The 16,710-nt window shown below is 38.7% G+C and overlaps 3 protein-coding genes across 4 annotated transcripts; 2 read left to right on the top strand and 1 right to left on the bottom strand.

Moving 5' to 3' along the window:
- The first annotated feature begins 5,440 nt into the window (after nt 1-5,440).
- On the top strand, nt 5,441-7,494 carry LOC117553317 (lysine-specific demethylase 5B-B-like). Of its 2 annotated transcripts, XM_034227197.1 has the most exons (3): nt 5,441-5,518; nt 6,318-6,394; nt 7,321-7,494. In XM_034227197.1, exons 1-3 carry the CDS (start codon nt 5,443-5,445, stop codon nt 7,429-7,431), a joined length of 264 nt encoding a protein of 87 aa, XP_034083088.1. In that variant the 5' UTR covers nt 5,441-5,442; the 3' UTR covers nt 7,432-7,494. The 2 variants fall into 2 exon arrangements, 1 of the variants encoding a protein (XP_034083088.1); XR_004570116.1 differs by lacking the exons at nt 5,441-5,518; nt 6,318-6,394 and adding an exon at nt 6,695-6,896.
- Nucleotides 7,495-7,594: 100 nt separating this feature from the next.
- On the top strand, nt 7,595-9,231 carry LOC117553330 (E3 ubiquitin-protein ligase rnf152-B-like). Its single transcript, XM_034227213.1, has 3 exons — nt 7,595-8,274; nt 8,370-8,770; nt 8,890-9,231. The coding sequence occupies exons 2-3, from the start codon at nt 8,385-8,387 to the stop codon at nt 8,975-8,977; spliced, it is 474 nt and encodes a 157-aa protein (XP_034083104.1). The 5' UTR covers nt 7,595-8,274; nt 8,370-8,384; the 3' UTR covers nt 8,978-9,231.
- A 6,514-nt stretch (nt 9,232-15,745) lies between these two features.
- LOC117553324 (lactose-binding lectin l-2-like) lies at nt 15,746-16,506 on the bottom strand. The gene has a single exon (XM_034227208.1). It carries the CDS (start codon nt 16,298-16,300, stop codon nt 15,821-15,823), a length of 480 nt encoding a protein of 159 aa, XP_034083099.1. The 5' UTR covers nt 16,301-16,506; the 3' UTR covers nt 15,746-15,820.
- Nucleotides 16,507-16,710: the final 204 nt, after the last annotated feature.

The following is a 16,710-nucleotide window of genomic DNA, read 5'->3' as shown; positions in this document are numbered from 1 at the left end:
GAAGGCTATGTGTATTCTTTTTGTCATTAAACTTTTTCAGACCACTTATTTATTTATTTATTTTGGTGACGATCCGACCTCCATGCTGCTACTCTGGTTCAAACGGCATCCACCAAACAATATGATTTTTCTCGACCTCCCCAAAATAACCAAAATCTGACACGGTGTGAGATGTATTTTTTAGCTGTTCTGTCGTCATTTCCTGCGATCTTCTTCATAAAGTCAGTCAGAATAAATATTAATACGGGGCGTTTCTTTGACTGTTTATATGCAAATATGGGTGTTGCGTGAAGCCCGCAAAAGCTGAGCCACATTTCGAGTTGATTGTGATTTATAAAGGGAAACCGGCGTAGGACGTGCCGCACGCCGGTACGCAGTGTTTTATAAATCGCAAAATGTCTGTGCGTATTTATTTGCTTGTAAGCAACCTTCCCACGTGAATCCTACGCAAGGCTTTATACATGAGGCGATCAGGTGTCAGGTATTAAAATATTAAAAGTTGGAATAAAGTAGAAACTACACAACACAATTATAATGCACAGCAATCCATAAAATAAGTCCGATATTTTCATGAAAACTTCCAGGAGGCACCAACACAAACGCGGCCGGGTGGTCTCCGGAGTTTTCTGCATGAGTTGCACTGTACAATCTGTGGTGTAGTGGGCTGTCACTCAAAAGCTTAGTAGCCAATGGGACGCACCCCTGAATGTCCCACCCACCTGAGATGTTTGTGCCTGAATCGCAAACAAAAAGTGAGAGAGCGCAAACTCTTAGTTTTGCTTGATTCTGAGAAAGTGTTGCTTTATCTTAATGGCACAAAACTGATTCCATAATATATAAAGTGTCATGGGGAGAAAACGGGAAACAAATCCTGCCTTTATCGATCATAAAACATTCAACAGATGTCTTGTTGTTCAAGACTGGTTGGGATGTTCCCCAAGTACATCACACTGAAACTAAAGTCGAGTTCTGCGCTGATTATTGATCTAATCTCTTTTACTACCTCTGCCAAATACAAATAAATACTACAGCAGTCCCAACAAATATGAAAGTGATCAGCAGATTCATTTCCACACATTCTCCAGCATTAACCATCCCCGCAGACTTTGGGGTTATAAAGAACCGTAAAAAAAAAATTCCGTGCAAATTCTCTCCATATAGGCTACCAGAGCATACTGCGGTCAAGCCAGCCGTCTTTCACTTTTGCGTGGTCAAACCAGCCGCCCCTGTATTTCGAGTGCGCGATTAGTTACAGGTTTACGGTAATGCAATAAAAACAACCCTGGGAAGCTGGACGTTTCGTATGTGCAGTATTATATATTCGACCACTTTAAAGCTACAGAAAATCCCACCGAGGAACACTTCCGGTAAGGATTTCAAAGTAAAGGATGGCATGTGGTTCATTTATATTATTTGCGATTGAGGAACAGGGTAATTTATGAGAATAATGTTAGGACTTATTGCTTCATAAACTTGTTGCACAAATACTATGAACTACTTTTACTGTGTACTTTTTGAGAATGGCAAAAGTCCTCTCCAGAGAACAAGAATGAGCATTTTCGTCAACTTTAATGTGGTCTAAAAAACATTTCTTCCATAAGTAGTTTATGAGTCTGCCATGTTTGTACTTAGTACTTCTTGGACTACTTGCAAAAATAATATGAACTACTTTTACTGTGTACTTTTTGAGTAATTTGAGTTTCAAAGTCCCCTCCAGAGAACAAGAATGAGCATTTGTGTCAACTTTAATGTGGGATAAAACACATTTCTTCCATAAGTAGTTTATGAAACTGCCATGTTTGTACTTAGTACTTCTTAGACTACTTGCACAAATAATATGAATTACTTTTACTGTGTACTTTTTGAGTAATTTGAGTTTTAAAGTCCCCTCCGGAGAACAAGAATGAGCATTTTTGTCAACTTTAATGTGGGATAAAACACATTTCTTCCATAAGTAGTTTATGAAACTGCCATGTTTGTACTTAGTACTTCTTAGACTACTTGCAAAAATAATATGAACTACTTTTACTGTCAATTTTTTCAGTAATCCAATGGCAAAGTCACTCCTAGAGAATGTATTATTTCCACCACCATGTTTGACTGCTCAACCCTGTCTCCTAAAAAGTACGTTCCCACAGAACTAAACTGCATTCTCAATTACGTTTAGCTAGAAACGTATTTTCTCCCACGTTACGTTCGTTATGAACGTATCTCAAATACGTTTATTTTCTAAATATCTTCTAGAAACACATTTTCTCCCACGTTACGTTTCTTATGAATATCTTCAGCTTTCTGTCCCCAGAGTCAGAACTAAACATGGAGAAGCAGCGTTCAGTTATTATGCTCCAAATATCTGGAACAAACTCCCAGAAACCTGCAGGTCCGCTGCAACTCTTACTACTTTTAAATCCAGGCTGAAGACTTTTCTTTTTGTCGCTGCTTTTAATTGAACTATTCATATCTTAGACTGCACTGTACATTTTATCCATGTATTTTTTCTTTTAATGTTTATTGTATTAGCTTTTCTTTTAATGACTGATTTTTAATGCCATTTTCTTAATGTCTTTCATTTTTGTAAAGCACTTTGAATTGCCTTGTGTTGAAAAGTGCTATATAAATAAACTTGCCTTGCCTTGCCTATGAACGTATCTCAAATACGTTTATTTTCTACATATCTTTGCCATTTATTGTCTTGCTTATAATAATAATAATAATAATAATAATAGTCATTTATAAATATCATTTTAGAGCACACATTTGAAATCAGTAGGCGAGGCTGTGTTATAGTACTTTGGGTTTTCTATTTTGTAATTTAATATACAAATTCAAACACCATGATTTATTTTTAATAAAATAAGGCATCATATTCCTACGAAAACTTTAAAAAAAGTATTTTTATTGCTGTTATAGATCAACTTTAATGATTATCAAGCCGTGATCGCCTTTGTAAATATTGAAAGAACACACTGGAAGTTGCTGGTTAGTGATTGTTTTCATTCAGAAATCCCTTTCATTTAAATATGTATATATGTTTGATGCTGTTTTGAAATAACATCCCTTTTTTTTTTAGTACTTATTTCCTGCTATAAGATCAGTATTTTTGGTGGATCCAGCGGCAAATTCCAAAGAGAAAGCAGACTCGGAAAATGCTGCGAAAAGAGTACGGTAAGTCAGCAAATTAGATATAAAGTGATCTTAGAATTATATTTAGTGCTTTGTGTTTAAGTAAACATAAGTATGTTAACAGAAGTTCCCAAACCCACACCACTGAAGCGGTGGTCTCAGCTGTTTTTTAAATGATATTTCCTTATCCCGCCCTTAGTATCTGTGTACAGTTCTAAATGAAGTAGCTCAGTAAGCAAGGTAACCTACAATATTTTCCAGTGTCCATACTGTTGGGATGGAGTGTTTTTATTTTACACAATATTTAAAGATTTGTATTCTACATGTGTCTGTTGGGAGTTACATTAGAGACTATTCCACAATGTGTTTTACAAAGGGAATAGTTCAAGATGAGGAGGACCTGCTATGCAGTGGCGGTTCTAGAACATTTTACATGGGGTGGCAAAGGGGGGGCAAGAGGTCATGCCAGAGTGGCATGGGAGGGTGGACAGTACGTGGTATTTTACACTGTATATAACCTATTTATTGTTAATTCATGCCCTAACACAAACATTTTGGTTTCATTTTTCAAATATATAAAGACCCTAAAGGCACCCGATTCAGAGAATACTCTAATTCTGCATACTGTAAGTACTTAGTTATAATTAAGTACACAAATGACATGACCCATCTCTTCAGAGAGCTACAGGTGACCTGTGCAGCAACACATTTCAATCAATAATTGTCAATACTAAGAGCTGCTAGATTGTGCTGCTGTAATGGAATATGTAAGGAGAATAAGAACATACCATGTGGTCCAGCTGGAGTTTCATCTGCCTCCTGATCCCTGCCTCTGGCCCTCTTTCTGATACTTCATCTTTATTCCTCACATATATTTATTCTTCTTCACTAATGTCTTCATCTCCTCCTCTTCCTCCTGCTCTGACCCTCCTGGTCTCTTCAGTGAACTCTCTTTTCCTTTTCCTCTTTCTGTTCGTCCTGATCACTTCTCATATGTATTTTTGTTGTTGTTGAATCACTCCTATACTCTGGCCTGCAAGAGTCTACTTGTGAAAAGCACTGGTACAAATGCTTGTATAACTTTACACGTTAGGGCCATGTAGCCTAGCTAATAAGTAGCATATCATCAGAAAGTATTTATCAAACGTACACAGGCAGCTGTGTTTAGATCCAGTTTTTACGGTAAAGGATGTATCCTGGTTTCATTGATCTGGCCTCATTGCTGTGATGTGTAGTTTACGTGGATTTAATAGTAGGCTACCGCATAGTTTAGCAAAGTGATCGATCTCCCAGCTAACGCTGTCTGCGTAGTATTTTGTAACGTAACGCCCCAAACAGCGCCCATCTGTTAAACGCTATCGATTCAAACGGCAGCGTTTTATTAATATTTAGTTTCAAGCTCTCGTCCTTAGTAAAAACAAAACTAGTGGAAGGGGAAATGCTCCCAGGGGTAGCTGACCCATAGGCGCTGGGACGGCTCGCTCCCTCTCTGCAGCTCTGTGAGCCGCGGTCTGTGTGAACGCCGCTCCGCAGTTTAATGCAGGGCCGTAGCTGCGTTTTTAACGGGCCTAAAATGATATTTAAAATGATTCACTTTTAACTAATGTAATGCTTGTTTCGTTGCTTGAGAAGCTTGTGGAAATAGTGTAGGTTTGTTTTAGTACAGTTTTAGGGAAACAAAAGTTAGGGGGGCAGCTGGGGGGGCAAGGCTCTACAGTGGGGGGGGGGGGGGGGGGGGCAGCTGCCCCCCCTTGCCCCCCCCCCGTAGATCTGCCCCTGCTGCTATGGCAAGGAGGACTGGGGGACTGTCAAATGGAGAGGAGCAACCATGCACCATCCAGTTCAACGTGATGGCAGTTGCTGTGGGGTCATTGTTACCATGGTAACGTAGTTTTTTACTTTAACTACTATATGTAATATTTATGCTTCTGCTACATATATATATATTCTTATATTTATTTCAGTGTCTTGATTATTATACAAGTTTAAAGTATAAAATAGTCAATGATGTTAAAAAATAATTCATTAGTTTCTGAATTATCAATTTTCAGTTTATTTTTTAGGGGAATTGTGTAAAAGTGATAAGAGGGCTGGTTGTTGACACAACCCATGTAGTTTGTCATGTACATTCTTCAAGTTGTGTTAATTACCTCATTACAACTATTAGTTATTAATAGTTTGATCATTTTTATTGAAATATCAATTCAATGTTGTAATTTTACTGGCAAAAACAATGTAGCGCAGATGAGAAGTGTGATTCTGTGTGTTGGTGTGTAGATGGCAAGAGCAGTGATGGAGGCCTTTTCTGCATTACCAATTATGTCCTTTGGGACATCCAAAAAGGAGATGGCTTGTGAGAGGAGAAAGTTTGCACTTTCAATACTCAATGGTTCAGGTTTGTAAGTCATTTGTCCTGCTTTATGTTATGGTTCTTAGTTAGTTGTTATGGAAATGATGAACTTCTATTAATCCAATGCAATCAAACAAATCTACAATAACTACAGGCTGTAAAATTGCCTTTGAGTCCACACACTACATCATTTATAGCCTACAGCATCATTGATTTTAAGCACAGGGCCCAAACCAAATATTCCATACATATCTCAGTTGAACCCATAACTTATATTTCTCTCACACACACTCCATTGAGACATTAACAGTTGAAGAATAACTTTTTTTACTGCTGCAATAAGGAATGTAAATACTGACACTTAAACTGTCACGGTTTGTGTCAGGAGAGCAGGGAAGAGGAAACTAATACAGATTGTACCAGGCATCCAGGAACAGTTTATAGGTGGTTTATTGAAAGCTTACAGGCAGAGTGGAAGGAGGCATGGGTGAAATATGGAACACAAAACAGGGCTTAGAGTGAAACAGTGACAAATATAAATTCCTGCATTTTTAAATTTGTTGCATACAGATCATTGCCTAGTAATGTTTAGAATATTACGGATTGTTTATGTATGTCTGCTTATATGTTGTTCTGTTCACACTGTGTACATAGTCTTCTTTTTAAAACATCCATCCTTAAAAACATATTAAACCTGTGTTAATGATCCCATTCATGATCCATTTAGAGTTCATAAGCTGTAATTTACAGCTGAACAGCTGCATAGAATTTGACTGCACTTCTGCTGCCAATAAACTGTATACATATACAGTATGTCTAAATAACATATTTTCTTTTCCTGCAGTGTTTCACATGGAGAACAACTGTGCAATGTGCTCTGCCTCAAAGCCCCTAGGATCTGGGCCTCCCACTACAGATTGGGTGAGTATTTGTCGTAGTGTAGTTATAATAGGGCTTCATCATATTCTAATCAAATTCAATTTATGATATTAGATGTATTTACAAAACTGTTGATTCACTGGGTCTATCCAGATCAGGCGGTCCAGCGAAAACGCTGCAGGGCCATGCTTCAATTTCTACTTTTCGGCGCATGCCGAATTATTTTTTTACGGCAACCTCGTGCGTCGCCCCAGCTGCAGCCCACACACATTAACTCTATTCAAAATGACTGTGGAAACGATATAAATTGATTTACTAACAAAACAGTCAAGACAACTTCTCTCAGATAAATGGTAATGTATATACATTGTTTACACATATAATGAACAGAGAGAATATCAAATGTGATGAGTAGTGGAATAGGGATACCACCTCACTCTACGCCGCTGGGAGACTGACGGTACATGTCCACCAGATCAGGCCTGGAAACCAAGTTATACCTTGAGGCAACACTCCTAATGTAAAACGGACCACTTGGAAAGAGGTTTGTGTGTGTTATCTGCTGTTGTCCTCTTTCACACACCAACATCCTGTAAGTCACTATCAAAATATGGGAAGCAGGGAGAAGCAGCTTGTATGCAATACATAACTGACCAATTAAGAATACCAAAAGGTAACTACATTATAGTGATGCAACATGGGGTTTTCCCAGAACTATAAATCTTCTACCTACAGTATAACTACCTAAAAAACATTTTTATTTGAAAAACTGAAAATGTAGACATAATATAGTTATTTTCAGATATTAAACTGGTGTTTGAGGTGAGTATGCTACAGACTATAGATACATGTAATAAAGTTGACATGAATCTAATTTTGCCAAAATTATTCTCTATTGCACTTCATTACTTCATCATTTCTGATGACAAGATGTATCAGATTTGATGGTCACTCATTTCATTTTACAGATACAGTGTGACACCTGTGAAAGATGGTTCCATGAGCAGTGCCTGGGGATGAATCAGGACCAACTCCAAGAAGCCAGGGCAAGCAATTGGAATTGCTTTCTCTGCAACTAGGGCAGAAGAACATGGCAGTGTCATATGTCTATGGAAGAAATGTTTTTTAGACCACATTAAAGTTGACACAAATGCTCATTCTTGTTCTCCGGAGGGGACTTTGAAACTCAAATTACTCAAAAAGTACACAGTAAAAGTAGTTCATAGTATTTGTGCAACAAGTGTATGAAGCAATAAGTCCTAACATTATTCTCATAAATTACCCTGTTCCTCAATCGCAGATAATATAAATGACCCACATGCCATCCTTTAATTTGAAATCCTCACCGGAAGTGTTCCTGCACATACGAAACGTCCAGCTTCCCAGGGTTGTTTTATTGCATTACCGTAAACCTGTAACTAATCGCGCACTCGAAATACAGGGGCGGCTGGTTTGACCACGCAAAAGTGAAAGACGGCTGGCTTGACCGCAGTCAGCGCTTGGTGTGGTAGACTGAGTCTTTATGTTTAACCATTCGTCTTCTGTTAACTTTATGTTAGCTTCTTTCTCCCACCTTGCCTTCACGTAGGCTACAATGTGGAGAGACCTTTCTACGATTATTTTATTTATTTATTTTTGTAATCAAAGATGTCTTTATGAACAGTTTGACTGCACTCAAAGGCATTCCTCTTGGAGTTCCGGAGATATGCGCATGTGCAGGTGCTTTGGCGTGCGTGATTAAGAACTGAGTTCCACAGAATTCTTTTAACTGCCTTCCTTGGAAATGATTCCTCTGACACGTCACATGATCAGGCAGGTCTGATAAATATCAGCAGGCTGTTCACACAGACACAGCAAACCTCAGCAGAGCTACACACACGTTACCAACAGCAGGATCACAGGCAGCCTTATCAACCCTGAAAGTAAGTATGATTAGAAAGAAACTGCTCGATGCATTTTTGTATAGTAATGATAATATTTGATTAGATTTCTGACTGGTTTCTTTCTTCCTGTGCAGCAGGTGGTCTGTTGAATGCCTTCACTCTGCTCCCAGTCTGCACTCCACCTCACTACACCCTCAGACACCATGGTCGTACACGAGGAGAAGGAGTGTGTGGTGTGCTTCAATGAGTACTCTCGCAGCGGCCGGGTCCCTCGGGTGCTGCACTGCGGACACACCTTCTGTGCACCCTGCCTGGAGCAGCTGTCCCAGCTGAAGGGGTTCCTCTGCTGCGTCTCCTGCCCCCTGTGCCGCTGGATCACCTGCACCAGGGCCAGCCTGACCCTGCCCGGGGCCCTGTGGGTCAACACGGAGATCTGGGACAAGATAGTGGAGGACAAGGTGGAGGAGAGGGCGATACCATCAGCCTCGATGGAGGATTTAAGCTACACTGAGACACAACTCATCCAGTCATCACTGTAAGGGGACTCAGTTTTTATTCACATAGATTACACTTGTGTAATTTCATGTAGGCCTGTGTGATATGAAGAGAATCAACCTGAAGTATCTAAACATACCTCTCTGTCACTCTCTTTAGCCCCGTTTCAAAACAGTCTGGTGGCAAGACCTTACTCCAGAGGATGTTTGGATGTGTGACGCAGCAGCCAGACATGGACAAGTGTTGACAGTTTAACAGCAGAAGAAGAAATGACAGAGGCATCTCCGTTCCTCTTTTCGTTCTAACTGAAGGGCCCATGGCTGTATGGAAAGGAACCTGATGAATGTTGCAGGACCAGTGGCGGCAGGTGGAAAATATTTTTGGTGGGGCTTTTGATATAGTGAGTAAAACATTTTTTTTTGGGAGAAATTACCCCTTAAATTAGGACTTCTGGTGATGTAATGGCGCGTTTCCAGTGCAGCGCGGAGCTCGCTTTAATGCTGCGTTGCGGCATATATGCGAATATTCGCTTTGCTCTAAACGCTCCTATCGCATCGCTCTAGTCGCTCGAATTTCACCGCGGCTGCCAGCTGTGTTTACTCGTATCATTCAAACAAGACGCGCTGGCTCGGGAGCTACAACTACAACAAAATGAACATATTTTACCGTGATTAAATTGTAATACACGTTTCTAAATGATGCCGACGTAACAACATACTGATACCGGTTAGTAAAAACCATGAATTAATGCTTTGACAAGTCTGCAGACAGACGGCAGGCGAAAAACCTTTTAGAATGCTTGTTTTCTGAATGGAGCTTGGCTAAGCTAACGTTATATATGTTCCGACCGTCCACACTCACAACAACGGCCTATAGGCTACATAAATAAACCAGCGACTATATTCTCCATGACACAGACAGTCTGTGGTTTGTACTTGTTTAACTTTTGTCTAGTTTCTGAACAGATCGTATCTGTTTGAAGAGCAAGCATGGGAAACAAAAGATAGCATTTACCTGTTTGCATCGTTTGCATCCAGCTAGCCTCGTTGATACGTTTTGTCTTTTTCACGAGCTTGCTGTGATATATACAAATCTGGTTGGTCCGGTCCAAGGTCTTTAAGTATCAATTTATCTCCCAAACTTCTCCTTTGGAAAGGATTGGAGAGTAGCTCTTGCACGGAATTGGGTGCGGACCGAGGTCCGGCGACTCCACCTGCACACCATTCTAAATACTGCGTCACCTTGGTCACTTCACGAGTCTAAAAAACAACCCACGTCACTGTAAGCAACGTGGGCGCCAACGTGAGCGCCCTCGTGACCAAAATATTTGACGGCGCTGATTGGCTGAAATTATGTTTCGGCGGCACAGTTTACTATTGAGACTTTTGCAACGTGCTGATTGCTGCTGTTTGTCTCGGGGGCTCCGCCCGGTAATGATAAACTAATGCCATGGGCAAGGCCAGGCAGGAAACATGTGACTTATCAGTAACTTTAGACATCGTAACACAATTTTAAACGAGATTTTATTGTAGATTATACATTTAACTGATACCAATTGTATGATATTTACCTTGTTCATTAAAAATAAAAATATAAAATATATTTTTTAATTTAAAAAAATTAATTTAATTTTTTTTTTAATATATTTTTTTTAATGTGGGAAGAGGTGGGGCGGCGCCCCTAGCGCCCCTATGGGCCGGCCGCCACTGTGCAGGACTACATTAGGTTTGCAGCAGGACTACGGCTGTTACTGATGACATCAGAGGCCGGCCTGAGGAGCGAAGGACCTGATGAAGTATTTAGATTCTAAACTCAAACCAAACATTTAATTCGTTTTATTTGGTTGGCATTTGATTATGGTCAAAAAAATGTGTTTCATCATATTCTTGAAAATGTACGAACCATAAACCCAACTTTACTTTCGTTATGTCCTACATACAATCCTACCTGCATACATTTAAATATTGCACAAAAGCTGAAGCTGTGAAAACTGAAACCTAATTTAATCAATTTAAATATGTATTTTATTTGTATTTTATTTGGTTTGTTTTTTATGTTGATCTGATTATTTTGTATGTTCTTTGCACTACACATCACATTTACATTGCTTTGTTAAAATGGTAAATCTGTGTAGTTTAGGTTTATTTGCAAGTTTTGGTCTGTCATATATCTTTATTTTTCAAAGTGTTTCTGTTTGGGAGATGAATAATAATGTTATAGTTGCTTATTGTTATTTTATTTTATGATGTTAATACTTTCTTCCACCTTTTAAAGATTTTAATATTTTAATGCCTGTACACTTGCTTGTTGCTGCTGCAACACATATTTTCCCAATTTAGGGTCAATAAAGTATCTCTCTTAAAAGTATCTCTTGATTCTCGTCCAGTGTTGATTTCTCTCGGCTGGAGATTTTTCACAATATTTTAATATTTCACATTGTGAATTCTAAACAATATATGTGGAAAGTAACAAGAAACAACAATAGTTACAGACTTTCAAAAGTCATACATTAACTAATGCCATGGATAGTTTAAGGTTAATGTTGGAATCGGGGAAGAGCAACAAAACCAACCATTGTGAATTTGTGGCTATTTTTATTGAAAACAGTGACAGTGGATTATTTGAGCTGAAACCTTTTTTCCCTGAATTAGTTCTACCAAACAGCCTCTTAACTACACTATGTTAAGATGAAATACAGTTAAATATTCAGACATTACAACACAAAACTGATGCAAACACAACAGGGAACGATTTTCTAAAAAGCTTTCATAACTCACAGAAACCATCCCGAGGTTCACCTTGAACTAAAACATGGTGGCAGGAAAAGGCCCAAATCAGCTGTTTCCAGACGAGACCTGTGCCTGCTGTACACACTGTAGTAACTCATGTGAAGAGTTGTTATTTAAAATGTTATATTCAGATGCGAGTGAAATCAAAGGGGACATTTATGCACATATTCTGGGGTTAATACATCATGTACATTGAATGGACAGAGCTATGGAGCTATATCAGGGTAATACAGTACGTTTTGAACATTCAAAAAAATACAATTTATTTGAAAGTTCAAGTTTTTATCTTTGAAAATACAATCAGGGCCGTCCCTCCCTCACATTGCGCAGGGGGCCTCGGCTTATGAGCTCGGCTTGTGCGCAGTTCTCAGCAGTTCTCCGCGTTCTCAATTTGCACATTTCATGGTGATGCTCAGCCTCTCCCCTTAACTCCTAACAGTCATCATCATGTCAACCACAACACAGAGAAATACTGATAGAAATGTGTGTGTAGTTGTTGACAGAGGGAACTACATTTGAATACAGATTTAAGAAATATCAGTTTTTGAGCATGTAATAAGCATGTTTTGTCTTGACTATATGACAACTATATTATAATAAAATTGATTATGATTATTATTATTATTATTATTATTAGAAGTAGTTTATTTGCATTAATTATATTTTAATCTTTTTGAGGCTAGTATTTGGCAGGAAATGCAGACATATTCACCTGTAACTGTGTTGATAACAATAATAAATAGGAATTATATTTGCAAAGTACTTTGTTTCCAAACACAAGGTTAAATATTATTTGGAATCAGTTCAGCAATTTTTTGGAAATAAAATATTTATTTTCATATTTCACTTTTATACATATGTTGATATTTAAATCCTTATTTTTTTCATTTGCAGATTTTACCTTTTCAGAATCAAAACAGAATCATTTTTTTCACTTTCAGATCTTTTTTTCCACTTTCAGATCTTTCTTCTCGCTTTCAGACTTGTTCCACTGATGTTGCTTGGGAGTATGGAATCAGCTTTGTGCCATTAAGATAAAGCAACACTTTCTCAGAATCAAGCAAAACTAAGAGTTTAAGAGAAGAAAGACCTGCACCAGCTTCATCCACACTGGGCATTGCTGTTATCACTGGCTCAGTGTCATTTCATTTGACCAAATGTCTTTACATACACATTGAATAGATTGTATTATTATCCACCTTTTTGTTTTATATCCTTTTATTTAAAACATTCTTTGAGACTTCATCTTCTGGTTCAAATTTCAATAAATGTGATTTGTATTATCACTCTTTTGTCTTTATTCTACATGAAAATGTTAGAGATTCCATTCAAATCTGTTGATTATTCAGATCTTCCTCAGGCTAGGAATAGTATGTCGAGTTTCTTATGGTACATTTATATAATTTTCTCACAGGATATAGAAGGAGAGAACACAGTTTTTATCCATGAATACATGCTTCAGCTCTCCAGGGGCCTCAAAAAATGGCGTACGCCAGTTTCTACCCAATGTTTGCGATTTATAAAATACTAACTTGACGGAAAAATGTGCGGTCCTCCACGCAAACTCTAACCCAGTGGTTGCCAAACTTTTTGTGCCCAAGGCACACCAAAGGACAAGTAAAAATCTCAAGGCACACCTATTGTGCAAAATAGCCCTTATAACACGTGTTATCACTCATATCATGTAAAATATCTGTAAATGTGCATAATTATTTACTAATGCCAAATAAAATGTGACAAAGACAACTATATTACTCATGAAATATTTATTAACGAAATATTTCAGAAATTAATTTGAAACTTTATCAAATTAGGCTTCATCAAAGCAGCAACACACTCATTTAAACCAAACAGGTCACAAAATTAAAAATGAGGCAAAGGAAACTCAGCAGAAATTCAGCACAGAGAACTGTCAATGCAAGGAAGCTGTAGTCCATGGTCCTGAACTACAAATTATAAATATAACATTTCAGCAATCAGCATTGAAACATGTGCTATTGTAAATATTTTGCCGACTTACAAATGAGTGAGATACATGTGCCTGTCGGGGCGCGCAGAATTTTTGAATCCTTGGTGGCACTGAGGAGAGGGCCACTCGCAAGTCCTGTTCAACAGAGAGCCGTGACCTCCTGTTGTTCTTCATGTAAATCAGAGTAGAGAACGCCAACTCCAGAGATGGGGTCGTTACTAAAAAAATGTAATATATTACATATGACTTTTTTAAAAAAAGTAATATATTACACTACTTCGTTACTATCTACATAGAGTAACTCGTTACTTTACTCGTTACTTTACTCGCCGAGCACGTACGAACTGCGCGTGAGTGGCAATAACTTTCCTTTCCAGCAGGCGGCGGTAGTGTGTATTTGTCAATCAAAACAGGCAACAACCGGAAGACAGAGAAGAAGAACAGACTGCGTGATATAAACAAATAACAAATAGCGTGTGCGGTAGCTTCACCTTAGCATATGTTCTTTGCAGGTGTGTGTTGAGGTTTGACGTGGTGTTTACAGCAGTGTATAACAGCTTCTGGCCTGGACACAGTTTGCACCTCACCGTCACATTCCTGTCTATTCTTCGGACGAACTCAAAGTAATGGGCATACCTCCACCCCTCGAAAGTTATCGCTGACTCAGCCATGTTTATGCAGCACTGCACGTGGAGATGTGGACGCACAAGTCGCGCAGATTACGTACATATAAACCTACAAAGTACTGATATAGTAAATTAAAACATAATTATTTTTGTGTAGTTGTATATTGCAATAATAACGTATGGTTGTCACAAAATCCCACGGCACACCCGGACTTGTCTCACGGGGACACCAGTGTGCCGCGGCACACCGTTTGGGAACCACTGCTCTAACCCATGCGTACGCACTAAGCACAACAACGGGAGAGACGAGAAACTGCGACACCGTTGGCAGAAGGAAGAATGGAGAGAAATATGTGGAAATAATACCATAAACAAAATGTTACCTCTCATTTATCATATATGAAGAATTCATTTTCAAACATTGATTAAAGCCAATCTTAAAATTATTTAACAAACGCCCGTTTGAGACTCCTCAGTGCACACAAAAACATAACTTGGAGAAATAAATATATACGGATATGTTATTTAAAACCACCTCGAATATGTTGTCTTAATGTTACATGTTTTCTCATAAATGATGCTGTAAGCAAGAGGACAGAATTAGGCCTACGTCTAAACTGACGCAGTTTTGCATTTCTATAGGTTGCATATGAGCATGGTTTTATATACTATCACGTTTAATCGTGTTTTATGCCGTTTGCCAAGACTTGATAAGTCGCTCGTAAAATACAGGAGGTATAGAAACTAAGAACACCTGTGGTCAATTGAACAGCTAATATAACAGTTGTATTTCCTTTAACTGGTGGATATATAGTTGCTGATCGACAGCTGGGACACAAAACACCAAATACAAAAAAATAATTCAGATCCAGTCGTCATGACTCCACTTGTTTCACCCGGTTATTTTCCAGTACCTCTTCAAATAAAACAAAGGAAAAACCCATGAAGTTTGATTTTTTTTATTTAAATTGTCAATCATATATACAAGTGTATATATTTTGAATAATTTAGATTATTGTTTCCCAACAAAAACCGATAATCAATCATTTGATATGAATCGCATTGAAATCTGAGACGCAGGTGATGATAAACATGTCTAACAATTCACCATGCTGCCACTTTTTGAGTTTCACGCCATGTGAAAGAGAAACATGATAAGTAGTGTCCCTGTCCATTAAACACCTGTTGTTCCCATAACCAGAACATTAGTGATGGTACTTTTCCCAATGAATCATGTCTCTAAGACTCATCACTTTGAAGCATTCCTAAATAAAATCTGTGCAAAAGTTAATGTTGATTGAACAAAATAACACAAACAATAACCAAAGAAGGACTATACGGTCAACAGAAAAGAGCAGGTTCAGCCCGTTAGTCATCCACACACCAGGTGCCGTAAATACCTGACCACATGTGATAATTGAATGATATACAACTGTGTGTGGTTAAAACAAATAAGTATAATACCAGGAATAATAAGCAACGGCAAAAATATAATAGATCAATATTATTTACGATATTTTTTAAAAGGTGTAGAAATAATTCCTTTGATTAACCCCTGGAGCGACCAGTGTGAATATGTAACATTCATGAAAATAAAGGTTAGAAAAAAGGACTTCAGCTCACACACATACACAAGTGTACATCTGTGTCTTTATTGTTGTCAAAGGCATGTTAACAAAACAGGTGAATACGTAACATCTCAGTTGCTAAGGACAAGTTGTGCGAGATGCACAAACTGAGGGAAGAGTTGTTGAACACCTCCTATCATTCCACATCCCTGACCAGTTGTTGTGTACACAGTCTTCACCTTTTCGGTTGTTTGGTTCTCCTTTTTTCCAAGAGAAAAACTTGGCTACACACCCATCAGACCACATCCAACTTCCTTCTTTGTGGATGTCACTGAGTCCGATCCATGTTGGTCCCTGAGCAAGGTCAAAGTTTTTGATCAGGAGTTTGACAAAAGACTCTTCTCGTTTACCGTGGATAGACACTAGGTTGCCTCCCTGGGACAGACAGTGGAGCTCTGCATCAGCCCAGGTCATCTTTGTGGCGATGTACTTGTAGCAGCGGCCGTTGAAGGAGAACCAGAATGAGGGACAGCTGCTACGCTCAAGCACCATTTCAGGGTCATCTGAAGAAGACACAGCACCCAGAGCCAGGCCCAACAGGAAGAGGAAAACCAGCATGATGATGATGATGATGATGATGTCACCGTCTCTGTCTGTTGAAGTTGCACTGAACCGTTGATGGAGATTGTGAAGCTTCAAGTGACAGGCTGCTTCTTTATATATGTGTGGGAATGTGACGTCATTGTCACGTGACGTGATCACATGACCGGTGATCGGTAAAATGTAAGTTATAAAACTTTCGCCGGCAGTTTCAGTTAACCTTTCTCTTGGCTGGGTGCTCACCATTATCTCCCTCAAGGTAGGACTCGCGGTTTTAAGGTGGTTTTATGGTCTTTTAAATTAACCTATGGAAGTGTCTCAGTTCAGTTTGGATTGTATTAGGGCGAGGGCAAGATACGTTAGGCCTATGTGTTTTAATATGGTAAACGTTGTAATCGTTTTTCAGCATCTTGTAGCCTACGTGTTTT

Source organism: Gymnodraco acuticeps, unplaced genomic scaffold, assembly GCF_902827175.1.
Source record: "Gymnodraco acuticeps unplaced genomic scaffold, fGymAcu1.1, whole genome shotgun sequence".
NCBI lineage: Eukaryota > Metazoa > Chordata > Actinopteri > Perciformes > Bathydraconidae > Gymnodraco > Gymnodraco acuticeps.
The sequence above is the reverse complement of the archived record's forward strand: the minus strand, read 5'-3'. Positions and strand labels throughout refer to the sequence as shown.